Source organism: Hylaeus volcanicus, chromosome 2 (genome assembly GCF_026283585.1).
Source record: "Hylaeus volcanicus isolate JK05 chromosome 2, UHH_iyHylVolc1.0_haploid, whole genome shotgun sequence".
Lineage (NCBI taxonomy): Eukaryota > Metazoa > Arthropoda > Insecta > Hymenoptera > Colletidae > Hylaeus > Hylaeus volcanicus.
In genome coordinates, this window is record NC_071977.1 from 1,337,036 (window position 1) to 1,358,652 (window position 21,617).

At 46.9% G+C, this 21,617-nt stretch overlaps 2 protein-coding genes across 4 annotated transcripts in view; one reads left to right on the forward strand and one right to left on the reverse strand.

Annotated features, from left to right (window-relative positions):
- The window catches only part of LOC128884782 (follistatin-related protein 5-like), a 59,200-nt gene that overhangs the window by 27,661 nt on the left and 9,922 nt on the right, over positions 1–21,617 (forward strand). For both annotated transcript variants that reach the window (XM_054138411.1, XM_054138410.1), the window contains 2 exons: positions 15,489–15,581; positions 21,185–21,320. In XM_054138411.1, coding sequence (XP_053994386.1) covers positions 15,489–15,581; positions 21,185–21,320 — 229 coding nt within the window. The remainder of the gene's footprint in view (positions 1–15,488; positions 15,582–21,184; positions 21,321–21,617) is intronic.
- LOC128884784 (hemolymph lipopolysaccharide-binding protein-like) lies at positions 1,514–6,944 on the reverse strand. Of its 2 annotated transcripts, XR_008459468.1 has the most exons (3): positions 6,194–6,944; positions 4,964–5,449; positions 1,514–2,231 (listed from the first exon to the last, which is right to left on the reverse strand). XR_008459468.1 is itself a non-coding variant. In XM_054138413.1 (2 exons), the coding sequence occupies exons 1-2, from the start codon at positions 6,620–6,622 to the stop codon at positions 5,156–5,158; spliced, it is 723 nt and encodes a 240-aa protein (XP_053994388.1). In that variant the 5' UTR covers positions 6,623–6,944; the 3' UTR covers positions 2,529–5,155. The 2 variants fall into 2 exon arrangements, 1 of the variants encoding a protein (XP_053994388.1); XM_054138413.1 differs by lacking the exon at positions 1,514–2,231 and having other exon boundaries at positions 2,529–5,449.

The following is a 21,617-nucleotide window of genomic DNA, read 5'->3' on the forward strand; positions in this document are numbered from 1 at the left end:
GGAACGTTGTTCTCTCTCGACGCCTCATTGTTGCCCGCTCCACCGTCCTTCGCGTGGCATTGTTGTTCATCGTGACTCATCGTCACTGGCCGGTCCTCTGCCGCTGCCCCCCACCCCGGACGAGCCCCCATATGTAGGAGTCTAAACGAAAAATAAGGCACGGGGATTCGAAGCCACGATCCTCGGATCCACGGTCGACCGCGTTTTACCTACGCGACCAATCCCGTACCCTACGTTTCATGTTCTAGTTTCGACTCCTTATCGTTGGGTACGGGAGGCGCGGATATTACAATATTACCATCGCGTGCATTCACCACCTCCCGATCAGAACTTGGGGTAGTCGTCGAAAAACACCACGAGTCTCGTCTCGATTACCTAGACGCGATCGTAGAACGGCGAAATTTGCTTATTCTGCCGGGACTTGACTATTTCCTTTCGCATGCAAATCCGTTCTCGTGCGAGGCTCGAGGTGGCCGTCCGCAGACGGTAAACGGCTGATTGCTGCCGGCGATTCGAACAAACGCTGTCAGACGGAATGTAAACGTTGAACGTCGGACTGGCCGCCGAACAGACACACGTCGCCACGACGCGTCCTTTGGCTTCTCGGCGTTGTTTCCAACCATCTGGCTTTGTATTTTCTCAACTACGCGGCTCGGATAAGCAGTCCTCGAGCTACGTGTATCGTTAGGTCGGCAAGTCGAGATGAACACGAGCGACGAGGTCGTTAAACTGAAACAGCAGAAATATCCTTCCTCGCGGCGGCCTCTGTCTTCGCGACCCCCATGATGGAAATCCCATCGACGTGAACGTTCGTCCTCGAAGGGATTCTTTTAGCAGGGTGGCGGCAGGCAGCAGACAGCCGGTGGACAGGAAGTCGGGCAAACGGAAGACAAGGTGAAAACGCACGGAGAAGGATCGACGCACGTAATCGGCGACGACGGGCACACTTTCTTGGGCCCTTCTCCGTGGCCCATGATCTCTGGACGATTCTTCCTCGCTTCCTTCATCAGCTCCAGTAGTCTCTGAACGTGCGCCAATCTGGCCCAGAAATCCGATCGCCTGCGTCTTCGTTTCTTCTTGGTTTGCGTCGCCTCTTCCTCCGCGGGTTCCACGAGTTCGTGGCACCTGCACGTCAACTTGTCGGAACTGAGGGGCGCCAGGATCGTGAAGCTACCCCAGCGATAGGACTCGACGTCCTCGGTGGTCAGCTCGCGAAGCTGGTAAGGATACTTGTCTTCGGTTTCCTCGCGAGCATAGAACGCCTTTCGGATGCTCATTGGGGCGTGCACCTCGGTCACGATGCATTTTCCTAGGTAGCTGATTCGAATGTACAGCTCGATGGTCGCTTCTGTTTCTCGCAAGTCGTCGTCCAGAAGCTTGAACGTTCCTCGAGTCGACCTTTAACCGTTAACGACTCGATTATATTTCGATATCGTAGAACAATCAATTTCGTGCTATGTTTTATTTATTAACGCGTGGAAAATTTGTTCATTCGCCCCACTCGCCGTTCCCGTCCCTTTTAGTGCAGAGTCCGTCCTACATGGCCGACAAAACAGGACGTATTAATATCAATCGATGCCACGATACATCGAAACACATGAGCAAGCTTTCGAGAGGAACGGGGATTTCCGCGGATACGGGTCAGACATGCCTCGGGCTCCCAATACAAACGAACAAAACGTTCCGGACGAATCCAGATAGGCGGCAGGGTACACGGTACGGTGGTTTTTTAAATTACATTAAGCTGCCCTGGTAACGTTCCCGGTCAGGTAATCCGTTACGCTAACGTATTTGCATAAACGCCAGCTTCGCGTATTTAAATGCATTCACCTTGATATAGGTTCCCGCTCCAGCTCCCGGGAAAAATAACCTTCCAGCTCCTTTCGTTCGCGGAGGTCCTTGATAATGCTGTTAAGCAGATCGTCCACCTTGACGAGGGTGAATCCGTAATTCTGCTGGCGCTCGAGCTCGAAGAACTTGGACACCTGTTTGTAGACGTAGAGCTGCACGTCCACTCCGGACACGTCCTCCTCGAAGAGGGTTTCCGGCACGGCAAAGAGCACCGATTTGCCGCCGTAGAAAGGCTCGGTTTGATAATTCGAGCCCCGATACGACCGGTAATCGCGCCGGTTAGGCACCAGCGACGTCCACTCGTCGTCCAGCATTCGAAACATCACGATAGTCTTCTTCAGGAACGCCTCGTCGAATATGTCCGTCCACGGCATGTACAGCTGCCACGGTCAAATATTTATGTACGAGAACATTCGAGAATTTAAGGAAATATTAGATCTACCGGAAAATTCTGTCCGTTTCGGTTACAAGTTTTTAACAAGCATATGCGAATATTTATTAAAAACGATATACAAATTGCAATCACGCTGACAAGATGTCATAAATTGAAGATAAAAGTTACGTTATTCAATAAAATTTATTTAAATTAATCAAGTTTCAATTAACAAGTTTCTGGTAGACCTAATATTTGTAATCGAGTAAATAACGAAAAATCGATTCGAGTCCATCCTAACAAAATTCTAATCAAAGGAACGTAAGAACGATAGATTAAAACTCTGATTTACCGTGATAGTCTTTTTCCAAAACACGAGTTCTTAAAAGCGACTGTCGTTTTATCGCCGTGGCGGAACCGTGGGTGTAAAAGAACCGTGTAAAAACATGCAACTTTTAACGGCGTAGTCTCGGTAGCGTCGGAACCGCATTTCCCGGAGCACAGCCCTCGGGTTTTATTTTTTTCCCGATTGTCCTCGGAGTCGTTCGACCTTCTTCGAACTCGGATTTTATAGAGGAAGGCTCCAGGAATAGTGTTGTCCATTTTTATCGTAGGATGGAAAATCGCTCTATTTTTATGCGACCCGATGCGGTCTGATTGCGACACGTACTTTTAATTTTTATGAGGTTTTTTTTTTTTTTTAATTAACGATGATCCGTTGACACGGTTGTTGTCTTTCAATTTTTAGACTCGACAGAGTTTGCGCGACCCGCCGCCTTCCTACCTGCCATTGACGACTACATTGTACATTCTATTATTCGAAAAAGAAATTTTATGGAAGCGCACATTTCGAACCCGGTATAGAAAACGATGATCGCTTGCACAAACAACGATGAAAATTGCAACGTATCCGCGATAATTACTTACGTTTTGCACGGCCAGCTCCAGCATAATCATCCTCGAGTCTTGCGCTACGATCAGCGACGACATCGTCCCACCGCGTAATATATTACGTTTCGTTACGCGCTTGTTCAACCGGCCTCGCGTAATTCTTGCGGAAGATTGATTTATCGCCGATAAAATATGACAGAAGGGAAAATTTTGAATTTTTGTTGTAGTTGCTAACAATCTCCGGGTAAATCACGGAGTTGGAGGTTAGGAGCGTGTCGCGTTTCCTGAATCTGCGACATCGCTGACCCCACCCCTCTCGGAACTTGGTGCATCTCGCAAGAAACGAAATTCATTTCTGTCCCCATCTAACAGCCAACTTCATTTTCTTGATGGTTGGAAATAATAAACGAAACGAAACTCGCCGTCAACGTCGTAGTCATTTCATTTTCATGGAATATTTTTAGAGCTTCACCCCGGGTGAGTTCTGATTGAAGAGTAAATCGACGGAGGAATAAACGAAGCCTGTCAGAGAACAAAGACGTTCGAGTCGATTTCATCGATCTTCCGATGCAATTTTTTATATGTACATATACACGACGGCGTATCGCAGCGGAAATAAAGAAACGCCGCGACAGCGTCGGTCTCGCTTTGTTCCGCTCTTTGTGCTCTTGTTTCGGAGTTGTTTGCAGTACATTGGAAGCACTCAAGAACCAGTTTCCGTCTCGTCCTGTAGGTGGAAACACCATTAAAAATACTTGGAGAGGATCGCGAGCATCGGGGCGTGGCGTGGAAGAAAATAAAATAAAATAAATACAAAAATGAAAAAAAAAAAATGAGACAAAGCCGCGACGAGGGACGGCTCGGGGGCGGAAAAATCGTATTAACGAGGGAGATGGATAGCAGCGACGGTCAGGAAGTAAAAATCGAGGAGACTGAAACGATTTATAGACTCTGCGAGTACGTGAAATCGGAGTTGGTTTATCGGTAACCACGAGAACGGTCTTCTGTCTGAAATTTTAGCAACCTTCGTAACTCGGGCAGCAGTTTTAATTTAACTTTGTTACTTTGACATTGAAAGGAGAGTAAATTTGCACTCGACGAATGAAAATTAACAGCTCGTTCTACGACTTGGAAAGATCGCAGTTGGCAGATTACCGCGATAGCCGGTAATCGGCTATTTGGCTAAACGTGCTCGGCAACCCTGAGGTCGTGAATCATTTTTACGTATCACGGTGCGTATCTCCGCCCAAAAGACGCAACGTAATCGAGCCGTCGCGAACATCGGAGGAACTGCTTCGAGGGAGGCTTTTCCTCAACGTCGGACGTAATTATTCGAAACGCAGAGCGATCGCGTGTGCGTGGCATGGCGCAACTCGTTTGGGATCCTCCTGACCATCTCGCAACCGACGCGACGCGACGTGTCGTTAATCGGTTCGCGTCGCAACGACACGCGTCGTAAAGAGGCACGACGCAATCTCTTCCAGCGAAAACCTCTCTACTCCGTGATTAAGTAGAAAACAGAAATTAACGTTGGTTTAGGTAACTCTGAGGTATGCGACGCTCAGGCAGCGAGGTAGGTTCGGTACAAAAGAAAACTTTATTCGGTGTTTATATCCGCGTACACGTCAAGAATATCGATAACGACAGCCATCTATGACATCAATCCAACTCGTTGCATTTCTCTAAAGCGGGGCTTCTTAAACTTTTTCATTCACGACCCCATTTATGATTATGATTTTTTTTTGCGACCAATAAAATATGAAATAAAGATATGTAAATGTATCGTGACGATGAAGCCCTGCTCTAAAGTGACATAGACTTTCGCAAGGACGAAACTAACCGACCCACCTTTCGAACAGCGAACCGCTGCCAAGATCCGATAAGTATCGAATCCGTTAAAGTCGGTTCGGTAAGCGACAGGCGTGTCGGAGCGGGCCGACGCGACGCGACGCGACGCGACGCAATCTCACGCCAGCGGGGACGATCTTCGGGGAGGATCTCGGGTGGTCGTGATCGCTCGAAAGAGGAAATTAACAGCCGTTAGAGGAGCTGCATCGTCGGTTGCTCGCAGAAGAACGGGAAGGGCACGTCGCACGCTACGTCGTCCATCCCACCTTCCTTCATGAAGGCGCCGCAATTTTGCCGTCCGCCCCCATTATCCGGCTGTCCACCCCACTTGTCGCTCCACGCGGTGTAACCAGTTTTCGCCAACGAGTCGCCCAGCACTGTCACCCAATCGCCCTCCGAAAAGAGATCGTGTACACCCAGAAAGGCTTCGTCCGGGTACACGGCACCCTTCACCGGGCCCGATCGATTAAATATATCCATTAATATCTGGAAAAAGCATAGAGGCCCGAGGGTTGAGCGGGAGGGGTTGCGATAGATTGAGTGACGCTATCTGACGCTTTTAATCGAGCCACCATAAATCGCCCTTTCAGCGGGCGCCGCCGTTTCGCGAGCGCTAATGGCGTCTGTGATGGCTCAAAGAGGCGAAATATAAATTGCTGATACGGTTTAATTCGGGTCACAGCCCTGTCGCGGTCACTCGAATTTCGAATCGCGAATTCGATATGCGTATCGAGCCTTCCCCTAATCCATGTTCGAGTCGAAACGCGTATGCCACGCAAATCGAACAAACGGTATCGTTCAAGATCGGAGTAGCTTTTATTCCAAGTAAAAAAAAAATAAAACGAAGACTTAGGAGCCCATTGCTAATTACGCGTGTTCATTATCGCTATACGTCTAGACTCGACCTAAGCCATTTAAACCCAGCTATCTCAAATTTTCTCGTGTCGTCTCTCGCGCGCCTGGCGAGCAAACCGAACCGCATACTCTCGCACACGATCTCCGCAATTGTTCCTGCGCGGTATCCTACGAGCATGCTAGCATACTCGTAGCATACCGTGCACCCCGAGCCAATCAAAATGCCGAAAACAATCGAGTAACTAACGCTCCACTGGAAGCATTCCTTGGAGAACACGCGAGAAAAGCACGGGCGCCGAGAGAGGTGAACGTTGATTCTAACCGTAGGTTGATTCGAGCAGTCGACAGGTCGTGGGACGCGTTGCGAGAACTTACGTGCGCCTCTGCGAAAGAATTGACGATGGCCAGGTGACCGCCCTCCTCGATGCAAAGCTTCCGTGCGACGTTCCATGTCGCAGCTCTGGTGTGTAATTTGTGCGAGCCGATGCCAGGCGTGTGACGGTAATCGTCGCGTGCCAGCGCGGCTCGCATCCCGAGATTGCACGAGCAAACCATACCGTGCACCATCACGTTTCGCGTGCGAAGCTGGTCCCATTGGTGATCGCGCGCGGGCCAGTCCAACGAAGCCGAAGCGTTTCCGTTGCACGGGCACTTGGCCTCGCTTGCGACGTGTTCGCGTATCGGGGCGGCGTCCGTCGAAGAGCGGAATTGATCGTCGATTTTAGCTGGCACGGCAAAAATCCCACGAAGACCGACCGCGAGGATGATGCAATTAACGAGGGAATCGAACAACGGCGTGCCCATGGCTGCTACTTTGCCCCCGTGTCAATAGAAGAACCTCCGACGCGCTCTGGGTCCAGCCGCTTTTGTCTCACTGTTTCGCTTCGAAGTCCCTTTGTCCTCGCTGAAGCCTCGTTTAACGGGCCGCGTACTTGGCTACGATCGAGAGGGAACTGACAATGAGACGTGACGAGATACCCTTGGTACTTCGCTTCTTGCTTCCTCCCGACTGCCAACTGCCAAGCATCCGAAACGAGCCGAGGCTAACGAAACGACGATGCCCGAAAGACCCGCCCAAAACGGTCCCTCTTTTAAACGAATGCCGTTGGTTGGGTCGTCCAAGGTCGGCTATCCTCGTTACTTCCGCCCAACCATCTGCTACGTTGTAACATTTAACCATCTCTACGTTGGCCGTCCGAAGCGATCCGTTTTCATTCGCAGATGTTCGGGGTCCTTTCTTATTCTCGTACCGTTTATTCCACGCGTTTGTTCGGTGACAGGGCACGGTAGCGAGACGTCCGGGAAACGCAGAGGATAAGATAGAATTACCGAATCATTATATCGACTCGAAACTAGCCATGCGAGACGCGCGAGCCTCTAGTCCGCGCACTGTGCAGTTTGTTGTCTTCTGTGAGCTCGCGTGGAACCCGTGAGTTTGTCACTTTTCCTGGTTGTACGTACGGCAAATGAACGGTTTCGTTGTTCCCATTAAACTTTGTTGCCGGCTAAACTCGTTAAAGGTCTTCGGGCTTATCGTCGAATTTTAGAAATTTTGCCAAGATTTCCAAGATTATCTCGAAAACAAGGAACGATGTAGTCGCACCAGTTCCCTAACGAATGGCTCGTACGAGCCTCGCAGAAGCCCGAACCAATTAACTCCATGAAATGAAAAGTAGAGAAAATTGATATGCACGAAATGAAATACGGAGAAAATTTCTGCACAGCTGGAAACGACGCAAGAATAGTTACTCGATCCCGGACTGTGCGTACGTTTTCTTTTAACAAAGAGACCTCGAGTATAGCGTATTTTTCACGTTCACAGCCTCGATGTCATATAGCGCGAAAGGGAATATAAAATTGAAAAAAAGGGACGGATAAAAGATCCAGGGCAGCGTTTAAAAGCAGAGTAGGTCGACAGAGCACGGATGAGAGGCAGAGCAGAGGAAGGAAATTGCAATAGGGAAATTGTAATAGGGAAATTGTAATGGAGATGTAGAGGAAGATGAAGCCTGGAATTAGGACAGTTTTCGTACTAGTTTCGCACGAAATGTTTACGATTTTGATACATCCCGCGGAAGAGATCAAAGCACCGGTGTTTCGAGCGTAAGCAAACTAAAACTAGAAGCATCGGCTTGAATTTTCCAATCGAGCAACCTAAACTGATCCGCTTCGATCTTCTATTAAAACAGCTCATCCCCGTGGTTTGGAGCATCCAATGAAAAGGTTACAGAGCCGTTACTCGGGACTTACCGCGAGCAACATTCGTTTTTCGATACCGGAGATAGTATCGGTAAGTCGGAATTGCTATAATTGAAAATATTTTCCCTTTCCTTTCGACTCGGTCTTGCTCCGAGGTCGGCGCTCAGGAAAAGCCATTTGGGAACTTTTCCAACGGGAGGAACCGTGGGGAAAAGAACGTCCATCGGAATCGTAGTTTCCCATCGATCGACGCAATTAGTGTAATTGCAAGTCCCAACCGGCGCTTGACCTATCTTCGGCAATTAATGCAGCGAAAACATCGGCAAGCTCGCGGCGTTCGTATCAGCGCGGAGCGCGAATGACGGTAATCGCGCTCGTAACGCGACGACGGTGAAATTCCGTTTGGCGTTTCTTAAACGTTGGCGTCGGTAGACGAGAATTCTGGAACGATGGTTCGGGTAACGAGCGACACTCGAGCAACAGCTGCCGCCTGGAAAATATTTGCATTTGCTAGTAGTCGTCCAGACTCTCCGCTCTCCGCGTATCGATGCCTCCTCGTGGTCTGTTGTTCCTCGTCCGACTTCAATTACGGTAATTGCAACTTCGGTCATCGCCCGATGGCTCATTAGAAAGTAACGCAATTTAAACGCGGGCGCCTAACGATCGACGCGCGATGATTACACCGGATGTATTCAGTTTTCCGCTTTCGTCGTTACCCGGAGAAATTGGTCCATTTCGTGGCTGAAGGTGAAGGGTGAATATCGGTGACGTTGAGATATGTTGTGGTTCGCGTGATATTAGAGGTTATAGTGTCGTAGCTGTCGCGCCACGTCTTCGCCTTATATTTATAATAGTTATGTTTAGTTTGAAATGGTACGTCTGGAAGAGTGAATCGAGATGCGTACGCGCGCTCTGATTGGTCGGGATTTTCTGTTAATATTTCCTTAACGAAGCCTCGGACAACATTTTCGCTAAGGAAAAAGTTGTTTCAAATCACCTCCCGAACCACCCCTTTCAAGGAACTCCGACATTTTTAGGACACCCTGTACTACATAGGTTTGTAATTGCTTGAAAAAATATGTCTTGTTCAAGTTCATTCTTCTTCTTTTTTATATATTATATATCCGAAAGGGATCGTCAAAAGCTCGAGATCAGATCCGAAACGCAATGGAATTAATTAACCTTCCTTCTCTTACACGTTTTTCGCGTCAACGTGAAAATATAATACCTTCCCGAACTCCATACGTTTAGCATATCCCAACAAAGAGCTAATTAATTAATCAATGTAATCCGATTCGTTTGGTATTGTCTCCATATTTTAACATGTTTACATACATACATGTGTCCGATGAATTTCAACGTCGAACAGCATATTTCTCTTTTGTTCCTCGGTAACAATGGACCTAGAACTAGAACGATCGACAAGGATCCAATAATTGATTAGGAATTAACGAACTTTGGCTAGAGGAGGACAGAGGAGCCACTATTGTTGGCATAACTGTTGCGAAACTTCCAAAGCGACAAGACTACTGCAAAGATATCGTTTTAGTCGATAGATAAGCTACATGTAATTTTTTAATTAATTATTAGTGAAATCCAGATCGCTCCAACGATACTTTTGTCACAACGCGTCGAGCGAAAATTGTTCAAATATGTTAGAATGATTAATCACGGAGAACAAACGACCATTATTCGAACGAATTATTCATCCGAAAAGACTCCCTTCCTACAATTATCTCGAATAAATATTTGGCCTACGTTATTCAAATAACCCTGCGACGGCAGCTGAATAAGAACCGCTCTGGTCGTTCGCATTTATGCTACATTATCGAGCTAACGAATCGTTGCATATCACACCGACAAACTTGTAATCGTTGATAAACAAAAGCTCCGGTAGCCGAACAAACATCATGAAAATATAACAGAATATGGCAAAACGGGATTCGACGAGAGGAGGATTAAATCTTTCGTGCTCGGTGTAAACGTTTTCGATTCGTATCGATTTCGGGCAATGTCCAATTGTTGAAACTACCATCGCCAAGTGGAACAATCGATTTAATTCGTTTTTAAATTTCAAACCAAATTTGGTTCCGATAGAACGAATCGCGATATCGACTGTGCATTTTCCTTTCGTGAATTTTCGTTCAAAGGTGGTTTATTAGTTGTAACCAGACGCAGTGAGACGTTTCGATGCGATATTTTTGTTCGTTGCGAGCCAGTTACATTCGTCGACGAAACAGATCGTCGAGCCCTAGGGCAAATGAGTAATATGCTGCACCTAGGCGTGGACACGAAGAGGCAAAAAATGACGCGAGAAACGATTACGTTAATCAAGGTTGATCGAACGGCTCGCAGGTGCGCGAACAAGCAAATGCGTTTCAACTTTCAAACACGGGACACTTTTATGAAACGCGATTAATGGAGAAGCGGCCTGGCGAGCAGCAATAATTTAAAACCGCAGAAACAAAATTGACCTTCGCGGTGATGTTACGATTATAGCGGTTTTATTCGGGAACGATAGCGATTCCCGGTTTCAAGCGATGCAATATCTAACAAAAAATTGCCTTTGGCGGCAAAGCTCGAACAAAGTACGCAGGTACGTTATTAAAATCGTTCAACGGCTGTTTCGGTTGCATCCATTCAAATTAATTTCGATAGAAATAAGTACGAAATTGTTTCTAACCCATGAAACTTGGCATACGTATGGCATATACAAGGTCAGTTCTGGAAGCGATTCTGCCGACCGGAAACTCGAGCGGAACCCGTATCATCCCATTATCTCCTCGCGCAATAAAGCATTCCGTGGCAGTTCCTCCGTCGCCTCTTGCACGGCTCTCCCCCGCCCCTCTTTCCTCCTAGCGTTTCCTCTTTTTCTACATCCGTCTCTTTGGGAAAAAATATCAACTCGTCGTTCGCGCCGGTTTCTCTTTCTTCCAATAATTACGGAGCGTTTCGCCTTCCGACGGAAACACTTTTCAAGCTCCCGCGCCGAAAGAGATAGAAAATGCAAAATTAGGGATGCCACGGATGATGAACGACCGTTCGATCCGGGAGTCGAAACGTTAACGAAAGACATCGGCGGCGAGAAAAGTTCTAGTGGCGCAAATTGTAATTGAAGATGGAGCAGATTTAGCGGTGAGAAGATGTAACCAGTTGGCCCAAATTGTAGTCCGAGATGGAACAGACTTTGCGCCAAGAAAAGGACCGTCTAATTGCATAGATGAAGAATGATCAGGAGGAAAGCTTTTAAATTACGTCGATCGATAAAGGAAATCTTATTTACTCTATTTCGAGTCTTTTGGGATAATTATACTCGAACATTTTTTTAAATCTTAGGCACCACCTATCGTTTCGTTAATTCTGACCGTCGTCAAACTAGGATTCGTCGTAATAGCGAGCAACATTTGCCATCGAACTGTTCATGGTCGAGAATTCTTCTCGCGGAGTGGAATGAATGATCGACGATCACCGCGGTGTATCTCGGTCGGTACCGCGAACGAATCAGCCCTAACCCAGTTTCTATTTCCATCCCCCCGATTCTCGTTGCCTCTAATTTGATAGAGGGATGAAATGTCGCGAGGGGAACGCTAATTGCGTCGTTGAATCGACAAAAAGTCTGACTGCTCGGTTACTTCGCTTCAATTATCTCTCTAACGTAGAGGAAAGAAAATTGCTCGATCGAATTACTGGTCCTGAAATTTTCCCTGACGCGACGGAGTCTTTCGCTCCGTCGTAAGTTGAATTTAGCGGTTCCTCGCTGTCTCGAAATTCCAAAGCAGTCGAAGAAGCGTGTACAATTCGGTCGTATACAAAAAGGAACGGCGGAAGAATACGCTCGATACCGTTTAAAAAATACCAGACGGTATATACATTTTGGATTATTTCTCCATTCGATTTTCCACAAAATCTGTAACGTCTCCCTATCGGCACTTTCGATTCGCGGTTCGAAACTCAATTCACCTAAAAAAAAAGTTCGAAAAAACTCACCTAAAACCTTTCAACGGGGTAATTGTTTAGGCGGTAAGCCGCGAGAAACGGCGAAAGAAAATCGATTTTGCCAAAGTACCGGACGAGAATGCCTCCTTAATTAGGATACGACGCGACGCGAGCGAATAAAATCGCAACCTTGGAACTTTTTCAATCGCGGTTTCAATTTGCTCCCTCCTCCTCGTCGATGGAGCTCGTAAAGCTTGCCAGAAGACAGGGAGGGGGTTCTCCCGAACGATCGGAATGCTAAATGGACCGAGAAGTACTTACTTGGGCGTCGCGGAGTCAGGGATCCGGGATTTCGAGGGTGAAAGCTCGAACGCAGAAGCGATATCCACGCTCGGCTCGTGTCAAAAAGTGTCGGAGCTAGAAAACCGGAGGAGACACGCGTGCAACCCGAGCCCAGGGTGAATCGATCGGTGGTTCTTGTTCCTTGAAATGGCTTCTGCACCGTTCGCGGAAGGGGCGGAGGTAATAAGAACGAGTCGCGAGGGATCGGGGAGAAGATTTAAAGCGAGCCAATCGCTGCCATATAAACGTTTTTCGAATATACCGGCGTCCGTTTGGAGCTTCCAGCCGATAACAATATATACTTCCGGCTTTATCAATGCTATTTGTCTTCCGATCGAAAAGGCTGAATGAATTCAGAAAGGGCGGCACCTAAGTCGCCGGGAACGATCTCCGGCCGGCGTCGGCGTCGAGACGCCTCGATTTACGAGCAACGGGGGCCACGGAGACGACCATCGGATTTATCTTCCGCTTCTCGCTCGCGGATTAAACAGGCCCAAATAAAGCATAGCGTGTCGCGGAGAATACGGTTAAAGGGAAATTCATTTTTCAACCGAACGCCACGCGGCACGTGAGAAAAATTCGGTATCCGTCCCGCCCGGTTCTCGAAACTCGAAACGCGATTCGTCTGGGGGACAGTTTAAACTCGCGAAACGTTTGAATAAATTTTCCGACCGGCTGCACGGGCAAATAAACAACGTCCGACAGAATTTTATCGTAATATCGTATTTATACTGGGGCGAGCACTTTACATTTATTATTATCTCAACACCCGTGGGTTACTTCGGATGTAAGGGTACCGTTCGATAAACGATGGCTCTAATAACGTCGTAATGGACCCGTGGCGTAAAACTTTCATTCCACGCAACAAGTTTCTTCCTTGTAACTCTTCCTCGAGCCACTTTAAAGTATAAAGAACAATAAAAAAAGTTTCTCCGAAGGAAACCCATCGTTAACTTCTGCACATCCTGCAGATTCGATTCGGTCCAGTCGAGCTTACCTAAGTTCAACTATGAATAAAAAACAAACAGTTTGCACATGGTTCACCTGGATCGTATAAAATATGTGCGTAATATCTCAGAGTATATAATTCCTCTTATTAACTCTTCGAGTCAATAGAAAAGTGTCGCGTAAGGAATGCAAGTTTTCGCCTTCGGCTCGATCATCGCGCGCGAGAACATAACGAATCCTCCGTGACACGTATTCACGCTCGTATCGTACATCATATATCGTGTATCGTGTATCGTGTATCGTGTATCGTGTATCGTGTATCGTATGGCGTTTCAACGACCAAACGGAACCACCGAACGAAATTCTGACGAGCCCTGAAGCGGACTTTGCGATGTTGTCTGGTTCAAAGCAAAAACAGAGGCAGCAGGACTTTTTAATTAATGCATCGCTCGTGTCTACCGACGTCCTTAGTCCCCTGTACGGAATATTCGCGGCTGGTAAACAGGTCACGCGGATAAAGAGCCACGAGAATCGCCTCCGCGACAAGGCGATTAGAAACGGCACACGGACAGCCTGTAAGTTTTCCCTTCCCTCCCGTAACCGTATCACCTGTTATAGAGCACGCACGCGAACGAAATTCCACGCGTTTCCAGCGATATTTGCTCGTTCGCGCGGAGGAACGAACTCGGATCGTTGCCCCTTATCGATAAGTTGGGATTAGATTCGAAACTATAGAGCGAACTGTTCGATGCCATAAATGGATTTGTGTCGGGGACCAAGTTGAATTGGAAATGAATACGGAGATACGGGACTTTCAAAGGATTTTTATCCCACGCGGATGAAAGTGCTATCCGGTAATAAGAAGTACACCGCGAGGGAGGATAGGGTCAAAGAAATTTCAAGATCCGTCAGTTTTCGCTTTGCCGTCTGTTAATGGAATACAGTATGTAAGTACAGGGTACAGGGCGGACTCTCTAAATAAATGAATTTATCTGGAAAGAAAGTAAGTCGAAATGGAAATTAAGAAGAAGATTTTTATACTTCGAGAGTAAAAGATATTAAAAGTTTGTTGGGGAGGAAGAGGCGTATCGAAGCAAGATTTCTCGGTATACCACAAATATTACACGCTGTTCTCTATAATTTAAACTTGGATCCTTTAAAGTCATACGCGCGCGTCATCTTGGAATGTATCGATAATATACGAATTGCTATCGCGCGATTCCAAATCGGTATCGTAAACCGATGGTACACTTAATTAAGGCCAACAGCGACCACCTGCAAGTTTGAATAAAAAGTATTCAAAGGATAGATCGCCGGTGTTAGCGAGGAAACGTTTAATCCGAGGATACGGACCGCCTCGAGGATCCCAGCAAGGAGGATCTAATCGCGAAGGAATCTTGTCGGTCGGGTAATTGAAAAGCCAGTGGCTCGAGTAGACATAGTAAACATTTATTTATTTGTATCTCTTACCCTCTGACCGCGCCGCCGATAAATTCGCTGAAAACTTTGTTCGCGGTTGCATTTTATTAACGTAGGCGGGGCGGGCAATGATTTATCGCACACTGGAGACAATGGAGACTGGTATTTCGCAGGCTGGTATTTTGGGTTGCAAATTAAGGAATCTACGTAATTTTTCTTCCTCCCCTGCGGAGGAATAATTGAATAAAGATGAAAATTGGTAGACGGGCCTTTAGTTAGTAAACTTTGTTTCCAAAGCGATCTTTCGTTACTCTCTTTAAATAAAAATAATAAAAATTCGTGTCCCTTTGGTTCCGAAATATTCGATCGTTGATATTTAAAAATTAATCTTTTATTTTCGTCGCACATCGAGTAGAATGTTTTTAAATAAAATTCAGAGACTGCCCTCTTAAATCAACGAACGTAGACGAACGTAGACGTACGTTTCCCGTTACAGTCGACGCGAAAATTCGTACGAACCAATTAAATCGTAAAATATTAGGGCACCTTCGAGCGCGGTCGAATACACTGCACCGCCGCTCTCGCGATACATTCACCGTTTCGATATTCCCGCGACATGAATATCGCAATTTTTATCACCGCTACAAATCACGGGCGCGGATTACTTGAACGTGCTTTTATTCTCGGCCGGAGAAAAAAAAAAAGAGAAATTGTAGCCCAGGTTCGAATCGTAATTGAAACCGATCGATCCCCATCCTCCCCTTGACTCGCGACTCGCGACGCCGCGCCAACGTTTCTATTAACGCGTGCCCGATGTTTATTTCAGATGAGACGCAAATCCCAGGTCGCGCCTTTTTGCTTCTTGCTGCTGTCGCTGTCGATCGCCTCGACCTACATCGTCCCTGTCGCTGGTCATAAAGTGAGTATCGACGCCTGCATATACATACGTATCTCGAGTAACGCAATTACGCATCGATGGCCTCAACTCGATCTCAACTCGTCCGTTTACTGGACCTTTACTTACGTATAGTGCAGCTTTTCGTTTGGGTAGTATTAAAATCCAGTAAACGAGCACGGAAGAGATCACCCGAAGAAATCATTCCTCACAGGACAAAATTCTGTCGGAACTGAAACGATACCCGAAGCTCAGGTATATCTACCAAACAGTTTCGTTTCACGTTCACCTGTCTACCTGCTCGCCTACCTGCCCGTCTGGCTCGAGTGCGCGCAATATTTCTGCTATACACGGATTCATAAATCGGCCTGGCGGCGCGCCTCTCGAAATACTTTTTCCCGGATCGCCGTCTTACCGCTCCTCGGGGTGCACCGAGCTATCGGCGTCGGCGTCTGCGTCGGCGTCGGTCGGAACGGAAGGACCGCAGCCAGGTAGAGAGAGAGAGAGAGAGGACGAGGATGTAAGAAGCTGCGAAGGGAGAATACTTGAAATAGGAGAAAGTGGGTGGGTTGGTCCCGTCGGGATCTCAGAAACGGAAAAAATAACCTACGATGAACGGAGTCGTTTGCTGTCTCTTCGGAGCGGTGTCGATTTCCTCGCCGGTGGAAATTTCTGACGCGAGGATACCAGTAATTTGACGTCGGTTCCTCGACGCCAAAAGGAAAATGACGGCAACAACGTTGCCGAACCTTTTCTCTATTGGTTTCGAACCTATCAAATTTTCTCCCTTTCGACAGTCAGAATTCCTATCCGAACGTTTCGGGACGCTTTCGTTTTGTAGAGTACTTTTTAGCTTTAAAAATGACAAAAGAATCGACTAGGTTCATCCAATCTTCGTTAAAGCTGCGAATCCATCGTGGAACACCTTTTAAGCACGGTTCCTCCGCATAAATGAGCGCGGTTCTATTTTCCGAAGTTTGGATCCTCGTTAATTCATTTTTCGCGGTTCATTCCCTGTGACTACGACACGTCTGTAGATAATTACTACGTTCGTCTCCCTAGGCGAACGCGAACTATGGTAGGTTTCACCGTTTGTTAGGCACCTTCTTTCACCTTTTATTCGCAAAGAATTCCGACGATTGTGCTGCTCGAGGTTTCATTAGGCCACGAGCGATAAGGAACACGGTGCAGCAGAAACATGCATTACACGCGCGATGCACCGACTATACGGACGCCGACGCCAGCTCAACGAGAACTTGACAAAGGGCGGGGGAAGAATCGCAGTAGACGTTGTCGAGGGCACTCTCTTGTCCCGTTGCATCGGTATAATTCAACGATATTCGCTCGACGGTCCTCGCCGGTCTTACCAGGGCAAGAAACGGCGTAGCCGAGGCGGCTTCTTCGAATGGATTCCGGTGCACGTTGACCCACTTGCCCGAGGCTGGTAATAATCGATCAAACTCAAATACGATTCGCTAAAATAGCATGCATTTTCTATAAACGGTTGTCAGCCGGAACCCGGGCCAAAAGTTAATTGGTATACCAGTCATTGTGTAATACGATATACCGACGCGGTGCGCCTATGGATATTAATCTAGAACCGATCTAATAATTTAGCGTTTACATTGCGCGCGAGACGGAACGGGATCCTGTCATCGTTGATTCGATCGGGAGGAGTGAAACTGACAACGCCAGCAAAATATCGCGACGGAAAACGAAGTAAATTCAACGGTGGTTGACGCTAAAACGTAAACACGAAAGTACTAGACTATCTATTGTGTGCGCTTTACGTTTGATGGAGATTAATGCAATTATTCAAGCGCCAACAGCCTCCAAGCGTATTTGACAAACATTTACATCCCACCGAAAGCAAATATAAACCGTGTTCAACGATATAGAGCTCTCGTGATTGACCACGACCGAAGGGAGATTTCCCAAACGCGAAGGGATGAAAATTAGTGGAAAAATAGCGCGACAGATTTATTTCTAAAATATTAGGTCTACCGGAACGTTCTCTCCATTCCGGTTACAACAAGTTTCAACGCGTATGCACGTATTCGTTGAAAATTATATACAAATCGCGATCACGCTGACAAGATGTCATAAATAATGATAAAAATTGTATCACTCGATCAAATTTATTCTTTTGTTTTATTCTAAAAACGGACAGATAGGTAGACCTAATACGTACCAATGTAAAGAGTGCTCTTCCAAGTTGTACATTCTTCTTAAATTGTCAATTGTAATTGCAGCAGTGACAGAAGTAAAATGCTTCGTAAGAAATATTATACATTGTATTTACAGCGTCGGTTAAAATCAAATTGCATCTAACAAGGTATACTAGGTCAGCAGCGTTATCGACGAATCCATCGGCAATACATTGGCTAAATGCGACATTTTGCACTTCGCATTTCGAGCCGCGGAACTAATCGATTAATGTATCGGAGATACGGTTTAGTCGACCGTTCAATAATTTCGTATCCCCTATTTTTAGATTTTCTATTCATTAATTCTAATAGAAAGAAGATGAAACGCGAATAAGAAATACCAGGTGTCCCAGACCGAGACCGGCGCATTCCCTTCTTAATGGACGAAATCAGTTGGCCCCCGTTGTCTTGTCGCGAGACAATAAAATGCCGCGAGGGAACGCTTTATGTTCGCTAAAGACCGCGGACGCGGTACGCCATAACGACGGTAATTATTTATCAAACCTTTTACGTTGTCGAGCGTCTACGCTTCGGATAACACCGGAGTTTAGATAGCTACGTCCCAAGAACGCGATCCCAAATGTCCAAAAAGGGGAGGAGGCGTCCGTTCGAAATCGGAAGAACAAGACGGTATGTAGATCAGCACGGCACACGGCCGTGCTTGGATTCGGTTGTCGAGGATTGTTTGCATTTACATTTATCATGGACGTCGCGCAATCAAATCCGCTTCAGGCAGCGACGAATTATCCTCGCGTACAGCCCTGGATGTACATACAGAGAGCGAGGGGACAAATGCCAAGCACCCGATCCAGCCATCTATGCGCTGGGTAAATTCTGGCACGCCAACAATTATGTTCGACTACACATCGTTACACGCGATCTACGAGACAAGTACTGTCCAGCGCTGCTGCTGCTGCTGCTGGTGGTGCCGCATGCATCGGGGCAAACACTTCCGGTCAACATTAGCGGAATGGCCAGCATACACGACCGGGTACCGTTCACGGCACGTCAGATGTCGACTTGCACGCTGATTTTCTACCTTCCAATGGAATTGGATACGTTGCATATATCGTCGACCGAGAGTTTGGTCAATACCACGAGATGAGTCACCGAACGTGCACCACGGGTATCGTAACCACGTTAGGTCATCTGGGCTTGCGGAAATCCAAAGAGCCGTGATACGAAGGAGATCGAGAAGAGTTTAGGAATTACGTACGCGTCGAAACATTTTCGCGTCGTGCTTGATATTCGAGAGATCAGAGTTGTATAAAACGAGAGGGCTAACGATACAACGCGCCGTAGCGAGGGGGTTAAAAGTTCTGCACGTTATCGCCAGCTGTAGAGCTCGCACAACCAACAGCGGTGGTCGATAATCCGAAATAACGCGCGTTAATACAGAAAGTCCAGGAACCAACGAAATCGTCGGTCGTAATTGCATCGTACGTGACCGTCGACGGTTACGGCCGTGAACGTGTTAATGTATGTACAATTCCTTGCCTCCACCCCACACCCTCCCTATTTCGAAACGAGATCGCTATTCTTTGCGAAACAAATTGATCGTTCGTGTAACCACGTGGCGCGCGAAACGTTACGGCAACAGAGAGAGAGAGAGAGAGAGAGAGCGTGGATCAATTTGGAAACTAAATACAAAAGGTTGCAGGGCATATAATTACGGCGCAAAGTACCGGTGGGATTCCTGTGATCACCTGTTTTAATCGATCCGCTTAGATATCGTCTAAATTATTCGTTAAAGTGACACAGTTCGTTAGAAATTGAAATGTTTGGTAGTTTTCTCGCGAGTGTAACGCAAAGAATAAAATAAATCCGTAACGATGTTACAAATATAGAAAATTGTACACCGTCAACAATTCCAACCGGATCGCCTTGAAAACGCAGAGATGTTCGTGACGCTATGAACAAAAGCCGTTGCCGATATAAATCACCAAAAGAGGTAATAATTACTCAAAGCTTAATGCTTCCTGGAGACAAGTTTTCCGAGTATTTAAATGAATCTTAAAGTTTCTGACGAAGCGTTGCCCTCCTCTCGGTAATTTCTGCGAGTAATTGAAAACACCCGTTCCCCCGAATGAACAATTTCAGGAGACACTAATGGAGGTAGGGAGCGGAGCGGCGCGGGCGCGGGCGTCCCCATAAATCTGCCGGTGAAATAACGTAACCGTGGAAACGAATGGATCCTAAAACTAGTAATATTTTTCGATGTCGTTCTCATATTTCGACTTCGTATATTAAACCCGGAGCATCCGTGCGCCACGCGCGCGTTCGCTTTGAGAATCCTCGGACCAATTCCTGCTTCGTTTCGCTCTCCGTAGTATTCCGCAGCTCCACACACGGCCACGATACGATCACCTGTACGCTCTCGCATTCCACGATATGAAAAATCGAACACACACCGACTGGAATCACTCGGTATCCGACGTTTTTGTCCCCTGGTATCGATACTTGGTCATCCTCCGGCGTCCGCACAGGGGTTGGAAACTCAACGTCGAACGAATGTCAAACGATGAAAGAGAGGGGTCCGACTCTCTGCCACGTTCCCTTCGAGTTTCGACTTTCGAACCGTTACCATGGAACAGATGTAAATTTGTAAAAAATACATTGCCAATTTCCTAAAGAAATTGTTTCTTCGAAGAGGACCACCGAAAAACGAACAATATTTTCCGAGAAAATTTTCTTTCTTGAGAAAAATCCTTTCTTCCAAGTGACCAAGTCCTTAAATTTGCGAAACTGGAATATCGACTCTTCTCGATAGAAAAGATTACAAATATCATTCGAAGCTCGAAACTATAACCCTTAATTTTATTTTATATCAGCTCGATCAATCGCAGATGGCATCGCCACCATGAATTATTAGAGTTGACGAGTTCCGGGGGAGACCCGATCTTTTATTTCGTTGCGCGGAAAACAGTCGGAAAGAGCTTCGACGCGAGATACGAAGGAACTTCCCGTCTCGAAGTTTCTTGCTGCCTACTCTCTCTCTCTCTCTCTTTCTCTCTACGCAAAGATATTAATTTTCGTAAGAAACGATGCTCGCGTGAAAAGCTCTTAAATACGGTACAAATACGTAGAAACTATTCGCGTCTGGTGATAAACTTCTGTTATCAAGTCTCGACTTTTCCGTTTCAAGCTATTCCGAGCCCTTTCGGATCCGGTGCATGCAAGCCGCGAATAACGCGATCGATAACAATTTCCTTACGATGTCCTCGATCATCCACTCGAACCATCCGACTCGTAATTTTCGTCGACGCGGTAGTTTTACTTTTTCCAAGCTCGATCGTGCCTAATCGTGGCTTTCATCGATTCTCCCGGCGCGCGCGAGGTGACTCTTTCTTGACCCCCTCGCTTTAACCCAGTTTCCTCTGCAGTTCTTACGTATGCATTTTTTTTTTTCACTGCTTTCAGCACACGAGGCGACACCGAGACTTCACAGCGGCCGAGAGCTACGATGTGTCATCGTCCAGGATCGACAGCCCCTCGATGACGATATCGCCGGCGATCGATCGATCCTCCCTAACCGAGGAGTCATACTTCCCTGAAAGTAAGCGGTGATCCGGTGATTAATCTATTCCCGCAAAAATGTTCGGGACACGCGGTTTCAGCGCGGCTTTATATCGTATCATATTTTTATTCGCTTACCCGAAGCGGACCTTTCCCTTGACGGATACAGGGCTGTAAGTAAACCGCGAGTGCAAACTTCGGGGCCCGATAGAACTCGCGGAAGGAATCAGCATTTAATTTGCAAGTCGATAGATCTTTTTACGCCGGTCCTAGGTATCAAATATTTTCTTTGGGTTTCCGTGTTTACATAGGACCGAAAGATTATGCGTATGGTACC

Excerpts from the sequence above, each read along its gene's own strand:
- LOC128884784 (XM_054138413.1), bottom strand. The coding sequence starts at position 6,622 with ATGGGCACGCCGTTGTTCGATTCCCTCGTTAATTGCATCATCCTCGCG. Across the intron at positions 5,450-6,193 it reads ATTCTTTCGCAGAGGCGCAC|ATATTAATGGATATATTTAA; the intron begins GTAAGTTCTCGC and ends TGCTTTTTCCAG.